The sequence below is a fragment of the Lepidochelys olivacea genome, assembly GCF_965140295.1.
Source record: "Lepidochelys olivacea isolate rLepOli2 genome assembly, chromosome: 9".
Classification (NCBI taxonomy): domain Eukaryota; kingdom Metazoa; phylum Chordata; order Testudines; family Cheloniidae; genus Lepidochelys; species Lepidochelys olivacea.
Genome location: NC_140419.1, coordinates 47,450,572 through 47,465,041, shown reverse-complemented (window position 1 = coordinate 47,465,041; position 14,470 = coordinate 47,450,572). Strand labels below are relative to the sequence as shown.

Here is a 14,470-nt window from a genome sequence, read left to right as displayed (position 1 = left end):
ATAGCATCAGTTAGTGTTTTATCTGGGGACAGATCTTGTTTTACACACAGTACCTAGGTCATGGGGAGGATGTTCCAGAAATGTCCAGCATATTATCCATGCCCAGTGAAACATGCCTTGGAGCCTCTCCAGCTTGATAATTTGTTGCCTTGGAAAGGAATGTAATTTGGCAGGACATGGGATCTGCTTCTGGATATCACCTTGAGCTGTCAGGTCCAGGGAGAAATTGCAAAGGATACTTCTAGCCACATGAAGGAAAGCTAAGGCCTGGTCTACACTAGAAAATTAGGTTGGTTTAACTACATGGGTATCGGGTGTGAAAAAATCCACACCCCTGAGAGGTGTCATTAAGGCAATCTAAATCCCCGTGTAGACAGCGCTTCCCCTGACCTAGCTACCACCTCTCAGGGAGGTGGATTAGATATGCCAAGGGAGAACCCCTCCTACTGGCATAGGTGGTGTCTATACTGAGGTGCTAGAGTGGTGCAGCTGTGTCGCTGTAGTGTGTTAAGTGCAGGTAAGCCCTAAATCCTACTTAACAGGCATAGGACTCTCTCCCCAGCATTTTGTTGACAAATCTGATCGTTGCTGGGAGGCCAGACTGTGCTTTGAAGTCCCTAGTTCTTCAACATTGTTGAGGTTAGGTCCAGTCTTCTGCTGAGCGTCCTCTGCCTCAAGAAAGCCAATTTCATCTCTGCAAGAGGAAACATCAGGAGGACTTGAGGAAGTGCAGTCACTTGGGAGGGTTTAATGCTGGAAGGTCCTTCTTCCAACATGCTTTCTTAGCCTTGGGCTCCTTGGGGTTAGCTCTTCCAGGACCCATCAGTTGCCAAGTACCCCAGTCAGCTGATTGCTCAGGATAAAGTAATTTGCGGTCATTGCCATTCATTTCAGAGGATGAGGCTTCCAGGTTTCTGATGAGTGATGGAAGACTCCAGTGTTAGCTGCACCAACCGCCTTAGGTCACCAGTCTGAATGAAGCATGCTTGGGGTGCACTGTTTTGGAGATCCCTACAGTTCTTAATGTCATGAAGTTAAAGCACTTGAGGTTTCTGAAAGCTTCAGTGCTGAACCATGTAGGACACTGTCCCAAGGCTAAGTCTCTAGCACTGCAGGAGTACAGGGAACAGAGGAAAGACTTTGAAGTTGCAGAAGGGGTCTGTGGTCCCAGTGGAATGGAGTGGGAGGAGGCAGGTGGATTAGAATGAGCAGATAAATCTCTAGATCAGTGTAGAGTGAGGGCTAGCAGGAAAGATAGGATAATGAGATAGAGCCTAGCTTTCCCAATGAGCAGACACCATAGTGTTCCCAGGCCACCTGGGATCCCAGGCTGAATGCACTTAGTGACAGTTAAATCTCCAAGAGCAGGACAGGCACAGCTCCCAGTGCCTACTGCTGGCTGATGGAAGTAGCACTGATATTAACTGAGAGGCACCTGGCTGGGACCCCAAAGGCTCTTTCTGGCAAAGCCGGGAGGCAGAAAATAACTATACAGGACATGAGGAGAAAGGAAATGGGCTCTTGTCTGTGTTCTGTGCAGGACTTGGAAGCAAAGGCAGGCAAGCTGGACGAGGTGGACCTGGACATGATTCCCATGAGCATGGAGCTGGAAGAGGAAGTTGATGACCTGGCAGAGTACACGTTTCCAAAGTTTGCAGCCACTTACTTCCAAGGATCCTCTACGCACATGCACATCCGGAGGCCGCTGCGTCACCCGCTGCTCTACCACGATGAGAAAGATGATGTCTTGGTATCATGTTCCTTCTTTGCAGTGCCCCTACCTGCCTTTCCTCTCCTCCAACAGGCCTGTCATTCCCTGACCAGGGGCTGTGGGCAGGGGAGACTCTAGAGCCAGAGATACTCCTGAGCACTACAATGGAACTAGTAATTTCCATGTTCCCTGAAGGCTGCTCGCCTGCAAGTCTTTGCTTCCCACTGGCAGGTGCTGCTTACAGCCCAGTGTGGCTGCGCAGGAGAGATTCCTGCCACTCACTCAGTCAGCTGACACAAGGTGCCCTGATGTAATCGCTTCTCCACCTTTATTCTACCAAGGAAAATACTCAGGGGTAGCCCTGGCCACTCCTGCTCAGGATAGGGGAGGGGAAGAAGGGGCTTTAGACTTTCCCTTCACTTAGCTGCTGTTGGGGCTTCTGGTTTTTGAGGTGAAGTTGAGGGGGAGCGGAGGTCCATGCCTTCCCATCATCCTGCTGTTGCTGCTCCTGCTGAGGAATGAGGAGTTCTGGGATTCCCTTACTTAGCATAGGGCAGCCTTAGAAAACCAAGGTCCCCATCCTGCAAGAGATTTGATGTCACTCCCTTGCAGGTTTGGGTCCTAAGGGCTCTTGGGAAAGCTGAATGCTGGCTGCCAGTCACTGAGTAAGTTCAGACTCCAGCTCAGCTAATGTTTCTGTACCACTTGCCAGCCCCATCCTGCACCCTCCCCAATATTCAAAAAACTGCCTCACCACAGCAGCTGTTTGAGGGCTTTAGCAATAATACAGCTAGTCTAAGGGCTTGTCTACACTTAAACGCTGTAGCACTTCAGTGAAGACACTACCTACTCTTACGGGAGGGGTTCTCCTGAGAGGTAGATCAGTGGGAGAACTGTCTCCATCAGGGGTTAGGTTGGTTTAACTGCATCGCTCAGGGGTGTGGATTTGTCCCATCCCTGAGCGACGTAGTTATATACCCTAATTTCCTACTGTCGACTGGACCTAACATTCCCACCAGAGCCACCTGAAGCTTCACATCCTGTCCTTTCTGCATTGGGGATACACGAATATTGCTCATACATGACATGAGAGTCTATGGACACTTCCCATGTGAATGATATGGAGCACAGGATTTTACCTGCCTGAACAGTGGGGGCGGGAAACGAGAAGTCCTACCCGTATGTGCATGTGTGGTTCTCTATGAGCAGTGGGGAGCTTGGAGTTCTCCATATCTGTCTGACTCCGCATCAATCTCCTGCCTTTCAGGCTTCCTTGGCTGTGTGGAATATCATCCTACGGTTCATGGGCGAACTCCCGGAGCCAGCAATGTTTGCTAAGAACACCAACAGCAAGAGCAGCTCTGTGATGACGCAAATCTATGACACGCTTGGCAAGAAAAACCAGATCCAGCTAATGGTCCACAACACTCCAGAACTGGTAAGATGGAGAAGGCTTTATTTTCAGACTCTTCCCCCTGCTATTGTGCTGCTGTTCTGAGTGGTGAGAACCACAAAGGAACACTTGAAGGCTTTAGCACTGCTGCATTTAACACATACCAATAGCCTTCTCTGCAGAAAGCCAGCCTCACTGGAGGAAACTGTAGCCAGTTCTGGCAGCCAAGGTGAAAACATTCACATACCAGTAGCAGAGCTTAAACACTCTGCCCGCTGGGTGGAGAGCCTCAATTTGAGACAACCCCTATGCATTATGGGCCAGATTTTCAAGCATTCAGCATCCTCACTGTGATGTGGATGGCCAGGTTTTCAAAAGAACTTTGCGCCCAATGGACTGAACACTGGAAAATCTGACCCTGTGTTTAAAGAGACTATTTAGAATATTTTTACTAGCAGTTTTAATAGCATCTTAGAATTTTTTTAACTAGTTATTGTAATTTTACTTCTTCCCAAGCGGTTGTAGCTAGAAACAGCCTTTTTCTCCATCTTGAGCCTGTCTCGAGAGATCCCTATAGGAGTCATGTCGGCCCTCTGCAAGTGGCACCTACAGTATGGCTCGGCACAGGCAATGCAAGTGGAGAACAACCAACACTGGTAATAAGCTTTTTTCTCTTGAATTGAAGATGGCCTCAGCATTATTGGATGTAAGCACTCTAGCCCTCACAGATGAAAAGAGCAGCTCATGCTAGTGACCTACAAGAAAAGTTTGGGCACAGCAGTTGTGGTCTGCTCTGCATAAGAAATTACCTATTGTAAGGTTTTCTATAGAAGAGGCTCTCAACCTATCCAGACTACCCTGTATCCCTTCAGGAGTCTGATTTGTCTTGCATACCTAACATTTCACCTCACTTAAAAACTACTTGCTTACAAAAATCAGACATAAAAATACAAGGGTCACAGCCCACTGCTACTGAAAAATTGCTGACTTTTTTTTTTAAACCATACAATTATAAAATAAATTGCAATATAAATATTGTACCTACATTTCAATGTATAGTGTATAAAGCAATATAAACAAGCCATTGTATGAAATTTTAGTTTATACTGACTTCACTAGTGTTTTTAATGTAGCCTGTTGTAAAATTAATCAAATATCTAGATGAGGTGATGTACCCCCTGGAAGACCTCTGTGTACCCCTAGGGGTATGCATACCCCTGGTTGAGAACCACTCTCACATCAGAGTAGTGTCTAAGCAGTTAGATGAACCTTTGGTGACCTACAAGTGATAGAAGTAAGGGCTGTTGGCCATAACTTCCTCTTCACGTTCCTGTAGGATCCTAACTTGTTCCTTTAATTATGGCTAAGCGAAATCATGCAGCTAGCAGTGCTTAGTTAAAGCCCCAGGGGACCAATAAGGGGGTCTGTCAATGGGTAGGCTTACTGCTGGTGCATCCTGTTGTGGCACAGCAGGCTCTCCTCAGCTGGTGCCCCTCTCTTCTTACTCCTCAGCCCCCTGTTGGGGTCAGGTATGGTCCCACCCCTTTTGGGGTAAACTCAGTCCTGAATGTCTACAGCCCAGCAGCTTCATGCCAGGTTTTCAGCCTGACTACAGGCTTGAGTCCTTTCAATTCTTTATCTCCAGGGCATTCACAAATTACCTTTGACAGGGGGCTGGTAGGGGAACCGAGGCTCTCCCTCTACTCTAGGCTCCAGCCTTGGGACCCTGTAATAAACATCAGGTCTACCTCTTAAGACCCACTGCTTCCTGCCTGGGCTGCTTCCTCCCACAGCCTGTCTCTAGGCCATTCTACCAGCCCCTCCTCTGCAGATCCCAAAAGGAAAAGCCTCATAGTTGTGAGGAACAAGGTATATGTAAGAATCCCTTGCCAGGCCTACCTATCCCTAGGGAGGCTCTAATGCCTAGCAGAGTCAGTCACCCTCCAGCCCCAGCCAGGCCTTCCTTCAGGCAGTCCTTGGATAGGCTCTGGCCCCACCAGGCCTTCTTTCAAGGGCTTAGCATAAGAGGCCTCTTCTCTTCCCAGCCAGCTCCTGGCTGAGCTGGGCTACCCCTTTTAACTCCTCCCTCCAGGCTTGGCACTGCTCCCAGGTGAAGTGGGACAGGGCTAATTGAACCCACATGCTCTCATTAACTCCTTTCCACCTAGTGTGGGTTTTGTACTCCCTATCCCAGGGTCAAAGAGGGTCTTGCATTTAACATAGTCCTTGGAAGCCTCCCCTAGGGGAATGGAGCAAATGGAAGGTTGTGGCCTGGTTGGGGAGTGAATCCGGGACTGGCTGAGCTCACAGAGAACTAAAGTTAATGATGCAGATACCCTGCAATGTAAAACATCCTGATTTTTGCCTGGAAACTAGTTCAGAGTTCATCAGGGTGGCAGAGTCCTGATGAAGACACATTCTACTTCCATTGTTCAATACACAGTTTAAAATATTGCGAAGGAGATGGTGGAGGCTAATGGGATTTCAAAAGTGTCAAGCCCTGGCATAACTGTTCTATTTTGTTAGTCTCTAAGATACCACAAGTCCTCCTTTTCTTTTGGTCTACTTTTGAAGTTAATGGTAAAACTCCCAGTGGGAGCAGAGTTAAGCCAATGCTGACCACTTCTGAAAATCACACCCTGAATGGCTGCTCCTAAGAATGTTACCTAGATTTTTCAGACCAAGCCATTGTACCTGAATTCCTGTTTGTGAACAGTTAACTGAATTGCTGAAGAACTATTGTGCTCTCAAGATATTAATACTTTTCTGTTCTTTTTTTAAAAAACCACATAGGCCCAGTAGAATGCAGAAAGAATGAAACACAATAGTTCAGGTCCTCAACTGACACAAATCACAGTAGCTCCACTGAAGTCAATTGACACCAGCTAAGATTCTGGCACAGTATTTCTATAACACATTGTCAGAAAGCTGTCACTCCAGAGGCCCAGACACTGGAGAGAAGGTGCTTTGGTTGATGATTCCCTTCACATAGTTCAGCATTTTTCCCCCTGCTCGCCATTCCTTAATTCACAGGTCTCTACTGCGCTTTGGGCATTGAACTAGTTTTCTGTCATGACCATGTCTATTTTAGGGAGACTACAGAAGAGATAACAGAGTCTCCAAGGGGATTTCCTCCGTGAAGCTGAAACGTTCCTCAAAGTTGACAGGAAAGGTAAGAGGCAGACATCAATGTAGCTTTCTCCATGTATCTTTGCCAGGCCTCCTGCCTCCCCATGCTGACAAGCACTATGGGCTGCCTGTCCCCGGACTAAAAATTCTCTCCCCAGGCAGCTCCAGGGCCAGCTGTTCCCTGTGTATGGAACTCCTGCTCTGCTACTTTCCACTGAGGTTATTTATATCCTGACAGGTCCCCCTTCCTCCAGCCCTGCCAGCCCTTCCTGCTCCTGTTGAAGGGCGGCTCTTCTGCACAGTGAGCCCCGCATTATTAACAGTTGTATTATATAGGGTGCCTAAAGGCCTCGCTCGGGGCCCCATTGTGCTATGTGCTGCACAGATACAGTGAGTGTTCTACCTTCAACAGCTTACAGTCCTCCCCTGCCTCCTCTTAGGCAATTCCTCCAGAGCAGAGACTGTGCGTCCTTTTCCACTCAGTGAGGAAATCTTTCCCTCCCATGCACCTTTGAACAATCCCCAGGCCCTATTGTGCTTACACTAGGTGGTTCAAATTTAGATTTTCTCCAGTCCTTTTCTGAAGGACAATCCCTCCCCCAGTTCTCGCTCACAGATGTCTTAGCCTCTTCTAATCCTTGCAACTGGGAGATTCCAGGCTGAGCTTCCTACCCTTCCAGAGCAAGGACAGGCCTTTCTTGCACCAGGACATTGAACTAGAGCTGGTTGAAAAACAACAAATGTCATAAAAATGTCCAAAATTGTTTCTATTTTGCAGTGTTTAAAATGAACCCGTACCCATTTTTCACCACTTTTCTAATTGAAATTTGCATTGATAGTGTTACTGAAAATTGCCATTTACCAGTTTTCAGTAAATGAAAAAAAAATTGATATGTTTGATAGAAAATGTGGTGAAAAGCTTCACACACAAAAATAAATGTAGAAAACCAAAGTTATTTGCACTATTTGTCATTGTTTGTGAAAAGACCATTTTTTCAAGAAAAAAAATTGAAAAATTTCAGCCAACTTTATTGTTAACACTGTTCAGAAGGGAAGGACACCACCCCACCCCCAGACACACACAGTTTGGTATGACTAATACGAAGTCCTGTGTTCTATTTTCCCATTCCCAGTGTTCAGGCTTCAGATGAGAAGGTGATGCTAGTATTTCATTTTACTTATTTTAGACAAACTACTCTTTGAAGGAGAATGACTAGGGACAGCAGTCCTTAGGCCAGTCACAATGTCTGAACAGCTCTACTGAGCACATAACATAGTGTAGCGCATTGGCTTTGGGTGCATGAATGCTTGGCTGCTTGCTAGTGCATCGTTCACTGAAAGGATAAGGGACCTATCACTAACACCAGTTAGAAGAGTTCTGCTTTGGGGAGGGATAGCTCAGTGGTTTGTGCATTGGCCTGCTTAACCCAGGGTTGTGAGTTCAATCCTTGAGGGGGCCATTTAGGGATCTGGGGCAAAAATTGGGGATTGGTCCTGCTTTGAGCAGGAGGTTGGACTAGGTGACCTCCTGAGGTCCCTTACAACCCTGATATTCTATGATTTGGCACTAGAGGGAAAGGTTTCTGCGGTGGAAAATGAAGGAGCAGCTTTGTGGCTCTTCAGAGATGTTCTTTAATAACTGTCTCAGTTGATGCAGAACATAGATCCTTTATATCTATCTAGATCAGGGGTGGGCACACTTTTTGGCTCGAGGGCTACATTGGGGTGCAAAACTGTATGGAGGGCCGGGTAGGGAAGGCTGTGCCTCCCCAAACAGCCTGACCCCCCTCCCACTATCCGACACCTCCCACTTCCCGCCCCCGACTGCCCCCCTCAGAACCCTTGATCCATCCAACCCCCCCTGCTCCTTGTCCCCTGACCGCCCCCTCCTGGGATCCCCGCTCCTAACTGCCCCCCCAGGACCCCACCCCCTATCCAACTCCCCTGCTCCTTGTCCCCTGACTGCCCCACTGAACCCCTTGCCCCTTATCCAACCCCCTGGCCCCGGCCCAGCGCCCTTACCATACCGCTCAGAGCAGCATGTCTGGCAGCCACACCATGCAGTTGGAGCCAGACACGCTGCCGCACTGCCCTGCATGAGTGCGCAGTGCCACTGCCCAGAACACTGCCTGCACGGCTATGGGGGAGGGAGTAACAGCAGGGGAGGGGCCGGGGGCTAGCCTCCCGGGCCAGGAGCTCAGGGGCCGGGTAGGGTTGGTCCCGCGGGCCGGAGTTTGCCCACCTCTGGTCTAGATGTTTACAGAATACTCATCACTATAGTATATGAGTGCAACAGGGACTTCATGCTATTGCAGAGCCAAAGGTCACAGTAGAGCTAAGTAGAACCAGCTAGTCGGTGAGGGTAATGCTGCAGCAATAAGAAAAGGAGTACTTGTGGCACCTTAGAGACTAACAAATTTATTTGAGCATAAGCTTTCGTGAGCTATAGTACTCCTTTTCTTTTGGTGAATAGAGACTAACACGGCTGCTACTCTGAAAGCTGCAGCAATAGATATTTTGGATTAATTTACATTGAAATAATGATGCTCTGGTCAGCTCTCAGCTGTCACTGGGTTATGCTGGGAATGTTTTGGCTGTAGAGATACAGTAGAGGCATCTATTCCTGAACCCAGTTGCAACTGACTAGTACAAAAGAAGAGCTACTGAGAATCCTGCCTTTCTGTTTCAGGTGGTGAGTCAGCTGAACAGTAGGGAGGAGCTAATCCAGGAGCAGAGCACAATCTTGGATAGACCGATGTCCAACCTTGAAAAAGTGCACTTCATTATCGGCAATGCAATCCTGCGCCCTGCCATCAGGTATGGAACTTGCACCTGTCATCAAAGGCCAACCACCCACAGCTACAAAACCATCCTGAGCTCTCTTTCCAAATCCTGCTATCAACTCCCATTAACTGAGGAGTTGGGGCTCAATTCATCTCTGAGGAAGTCTGTCTGTCTGTCCAGAGTAACCAGCTACTCCCAAGAGGTTCTCTCACCACTGTCTGCTGGAACCGCCTTCCTCCCTGCCTGCCTGTCCTGCCATTTTTGATGAGATCAGTGTCCATCTTACTGGTTCTCTCACCTATATCAACCTCTATCGCTGAACATCTCAGGGGTATGCAGTAGGGCCTGCTTTTGTGCTGTGGCCTGCCAAAAGCTCAAATGTCCGATGCAACACCAGGTTTAGAAAATCTGACCTAAGAGGAAAGGTTGAAAGAATTGGGCATGTTTAGTCTAGCGAAGGGGGGGACATGCCAAGAGTTTCAAATATGTAAATGGCTGTTATAAAGAGAACTCCGATTAATTGTTCTCCATGTCCACCAAAAGCAGGCCAAGTAGTAATTGGCTTAATTAGCATCAAGGGGGATTTAAATTAGATGTCAGGAAAAACATTCTAACTCTGAATGGCGGTTAAGTACTGAATAGGCTTCCAAGGTACATTGTGGAATCCCCATCACCGGAGATATAAGAACACATTAGACAAACAGCTGCCAGGGATGGCCTAGGTTTACTTGGTCCTGCCTCAGCGCAGGAGGCTGGACTAGATGACCACACAAGGTCATTTCCACCCCTACATTTCTATGTTTTTTATTATTCTTCTTCACCCTAACTTGGGCTGGGCTGTCTTGGGCTGGGCATACTCGACATACTCCTGGGACAGATCCTCAGCTGGTATAAATTATCTTCAATTGAGCTATTACAGTTTATGCTAGCTGAAAATTGGCCCCCAATGTCCTTGTTTCATACACTTCCTGCCTTTGATCCCAGTGGTTGGGCAGAGCTCCTCTGCCCTGTGTTCTGTGTCCATGTTTCTATCCAGGGAACTAAGTTATTTTAAGAGAGATTTTTAATGTTGCTTCTCTTTTCCCCACTGAAATGTTCATTAGTGCTTTTTGCCCATGCTTCCACTATGCTCTTGCTAGCTTGCATTTTCACAGGTTGCACACTGCCATACTAGTTAACTCCAACATTAGCCATGATTTCTCTGAAAGCTTATTTAAAATCCCAACTACTAGACTCTCTCCCTTGTGTTCTTTCATGATGCCAAGGTGACAACTATCCTGCTTGTTTATATAGAGCCATTCTAAAATAATCTACGCTTTCCCTGGGTCTCTGTCCATGGTGGTCAAAGCCTGCACATTCATGCCTGACGTTTCTGTAGACAATGGAGTGCTTGCCCCCTGGGAGCTGGACTGAAACTCCCAAACTCATTTCATATAAGCCACCAAAAGCTGTTGAATGGTAACAGCCTTTGGTCACAGTCAGACTGGACTGGACATAGAATATCAGGGTTGGAAGGGACCTCAGGAGGTCATCTAGTCCAACGTCCTGCTCAAAGCGGGACCAATCTCCAATTTTTACCCCAGATCCCTAAATGGTCCCCTCAAGGATTGAACTCACAACCCTGGGTTTAACAGGCCAATGCTCAAACCACTGAGCTATCCCTTTCCCCCTTGGACATACAACATCCATGGGGACAAGGCACTGTAGGATTAACTTCCTTGTGCAAGAGGCACTGAACTGAGATTCAGAACATCCTGGCTTCCTGTGTGACTTGGGCAAGTCAATCACTCTCTCTGTGCCTCAGATCCCTACCTGTGAGATTGGATGATGATACAGTAATAGTTCCTACCTTCGAGCTATCGGGAGGCTGGATTTCTGAATGAGGGGGAGGTGCCTTGAGCACCGTGGAAAAGGAACTAAATAAAATATACTGAGCTGACACAGAGGTAATTTTAAAGAGCTGAAATGGTCAGTCTGAATGCTGCAGGGATCCATCAAGCCACAGTTTGACGGCATAATGTCCATCATTCTCTTTGACAGTGTGATCAGCATGTGTCTTGTTACAGAGATGAGATTTACTGCCAGATCTGCAAGCAGCTCTCTGGAAACAACAACAAGAGCAGTCGAGCTCGAGGCTGGATCCTCCTCTCGCTTTGCCTGGGCTGTTTCCCTCCCTCAGACAAGTTTGTGAAGGTATCGTGCCCTCATTTCCTGGACCAGGTCTGGGGGCTTGTTTGTTGTTGTATTTGGCTACAATATGTAGAATTAACTGGTTGCTATAGCGACTGGTGGTAGGATGGAGGCAGAAACTCCCTCACATCGTTACTCCCCCACATCAATACATAAATCTCCCGTATTGTACCCTTCACCCTCCTTCAGACGTAAATACATGAGCCAGAGACTCAGATGCTGCATAGACTTCAGTGCTCTGACTTCATTTGAGTTACTCCAGGTTGCTTCAGAAGCGCTATACCAATTTACACCTGCTGAGGATCTGACCCATACTATACATGTTACAGGCATTTGTAATGCGACGGGAGGGGAATAGTTAGAAGTAAAGATCAGTAGCAACTCCCTCACCACAGATTACTCTGCAAGTGTTCCTCCCCTCTCTCTTTGCAAAGCCAAAGACCCAGCCCAAACGGAATGTATGGGGCATGGCCAAGACGCGTACATCCCTGCTGTCATTCCATTGATGGCAGTGGGGCCTGATTCTGATCTCATCCACTTGCATAGTGGTGTAATTCCACTGCCTACTTCAATGGCATTAATAGTGATTTAGGGGAGAGATCCAAATCAGGCCCAGTTACCGCAGGGATGAATTCAACACAACAGGCCTGATTCTGATCTCTTGCTGGTGCAACATAGGAGTAGCTCATTTGAAGTTAAATAATAAGTGAGATTGAGTCAGGTCTACTGGCTCCAAAAGTTTCTTTACAGCCCACAGTTGATTACAATGGAGCCTATTTTAGCATCCTGCTCTTCCAATGATTGGTCCCTGATCCTTCAGAGGAAGGTAAAACACCGTAATACCCCTGGCCAGTTGTTCCAGGCTGCATGTTGGAACGGAAATAGTGCCTTTCCTGATTTACAGGGATATGAGCACTCTGCCCCCTGAAGCATGAGGTTTGCAGGAGGCTTCTAGACTGACCTGTGGATTCAGATAACAGGCCAAATTTCCAGAGAGAGTCCTGAGGTCCATGTGCAATTAAGCACCCATGTTTGCATGTGTAGTTACTGCAATTCTGTGCAAACAGTAGGACTGCATGGACAAAGGATGCCCTTGGTATCATGCAGTCGCCAGGCAGGCGCCTGCATTTGCAATAATACTTCCATATCACAGAGTGAGCAATTGGCACAGATCTTACTCCCTGTTGAGGGTTTAGCTCTGCATATCACTACAGATTCTTCTAGTTCAAAATTCCTTGAACTTCACTGAATTGACATGCTAGTGTAAGCTCTGCAGGAGTTGAAGATTGATTTCTCCATAGAAATCTTAATGGATGACTAAGTAGTATGATTAGAAAATGCCAAGAAACCCAGTGCAATGCATTGGCAAATTGGTTTGGGAAGAGCTATTATAGGATCAGGCTGATCTGATCTACTGGCCCTTGTGAGACACCAGTTCTTTAGCAACATCTGCATTTCCTAATTGTCTCTTATGTTTTGTACATCCAGTACCTGCTGAATTTCATCTGCAATGGGCCCACAGGCTACGCGCCGTATTGTGCTGAGCGGTTGAATCGCACCTATACCAATGGAGCGCGGACTGAACCTCCCAGCTGGCTGGAGCTACAGGTAGTTTCTCTCTCATCAGCGGGTTCTCAGTTACATATCTGTGTGTTCATGTTGAATGGTATTTACTTGTCTTCACTGGCTGATCTTTCCAAGTCCAGGAACTGAAAGACAGTAAACCTGCTCTGGCTATGCTGTTAGACATGCCCAGTTGTAGTCACTCCTTGCCAGGTGGACTAACAAAATCAGGACTTTGTCATAATGCATCAGATCCATAAGATGGGTGACCAGTTGTGTGCTGCTGCATTTGCTGTCCTTTTGATGAAGCTGCAAGATGGGTGTGGAGCTGGTTTTTATTCTCTTTTCCTTTGTATGGGCCCTGCAGACTGAGGCCAGGCCTACACTAAAAAGTTAGGTCGACCCAGCTACATTGCTCAGGGGTGTGAAAAGTCTTCAAATGCAAGTATTCTTCTGTCAAACTAGATACTGCCTTGGGGGAGATGGATTAACTACAGCAAGGGGAGAGCCTCTCCCATCGCTGTAGTGAGTGTCTACACTGATGCACTACCGCAGCATTTCTAGTGAAGACGTAACCTCACTTAATGAGCTGAGATCTCGAACGTGATTGTGATCATGGTGTAAAGGTGGTGCAGAGAGAGCTCTTAAATCTAAATGACTCCTCCATTCTCCTTGGGAAAGTGGGGTCTGCCTCTGATTCTTCTCATTCACTTAATTCTGGCTAACAGGCAACAAAGCAGAAGAAACCCATTGTATTTAATGTCACCTTGATGAATGGCCAAAGCATCACGGTTCCTGCAGATTCAGCCTCCATTGCCAAAGAGATCTGCCAGTTGGTAGCTGATAAAATGACGCTGAAGGACACGTTTGGTTTTTCACTCTACATTGCTGTGTATGACAAGGTAAAGTATTGAAATCCATCCTGAAATCCTCAAACTCCTCCCCAGGAATGGCCTCTAATAACCCTCCAGAAGCTCCTCCCAAGGGAATGACCTCGAATAGTCCTCCACAAGCTCCACACTGGGAATCTCCTCTAATATCTGTCCCACCTGGCTGAGGACTCCCTTACAGCACTGGTTCTACTCTCTTGCTTTTTGTCACTTCCAACGGCTGACAGTTCCCCTCCATTTGCCTGCTCGGGCATTCTTGTTTTCCATCATAGATATTCCCCTCTTACTGCTGTCAGTATTTCTCAGCCCTACACAGGGGAGAGTTCCATTTTCCACGCTCCAAGTCCTAGGAGCTGCTGATGCATTTTGCCATCAGTGGGCGCTTAACCCAAACTTTGGAACAGTTGCCTGCAGTCCCCATGAGGCACAGCCCTGTAATTCACATGCTGTCACTCTGCACATCCTTTCCCCCTATATTGTTATGCTAATGAAGTACTGGCTTAGAGCAGCATGTGGTCTGGGTGCTCAGAGTTGGGCTCTAAACTCAATGGGCTGAACTCAGAAGTGACACCATTGTGTAAAATAAACCACCAGTGCAAGTGCAGGTAAGTGGGTGTATGCTAAACCCTGAGGGGGCAGAGGTGCATGGCTGTAGCAGGAAAAGCAAAAAGATGGGTGTATGATAAAGCAGTCCTACTCCTGGACCCCCGTACCTTTACCTTCCTGGTTGTTTTTCCAGACACCACCCTGCCCTTCCATGCCCTGGTGTGTAAGTTACACCCACTTACTAGTGTGTAACTTGCCCAGTCC

The 14,470-nt window shown here is 47.4% G+C and overlaps 1 protein-coding gene across 3 annotated transcripts in view; it reads left to right on the top strand.

Annotated features, from left to right (window-relative positions):
• The window catches only part of MYO7B (myosin VIIB), a 97,314-nt gene that overhangs the window by 52,418 nt on the left and 30,426 nt on the right, over positions 1–14,470 (top strand). For all 3 annotated transcript variants that reach the window (XM_084638192.1, XM_084638193.1, XM_084638191.1), the window contains exons 24-30: positions 1,541–1,750; positions 2,979–3,149; positions 6,196–6,276; positions 8,923–9,050; positions 11,084–11,210; positions 12,696–12,815; positions 13,499–13,672. In XM_084638192.1, the coding sequence (XP_084494318.1) occupies positions 1,541–1,750; positions 2,979–3,149; positions 6,196–6,276; positions 8,923–9,050; positions 11,084–11,210; positions 12,696–12,815; positions 13,499–13,672 (1,011 nt within the window). The remainder of the gene's footprint in view (positions 1–1,540; positions 1,751–2,978; positions 3,150–6,195; positions 6,277–8,922; positions 9,051–11,083; positions 11,211–12,695; positions 12,816–13,498; positions 13,673–14,470) is intronic.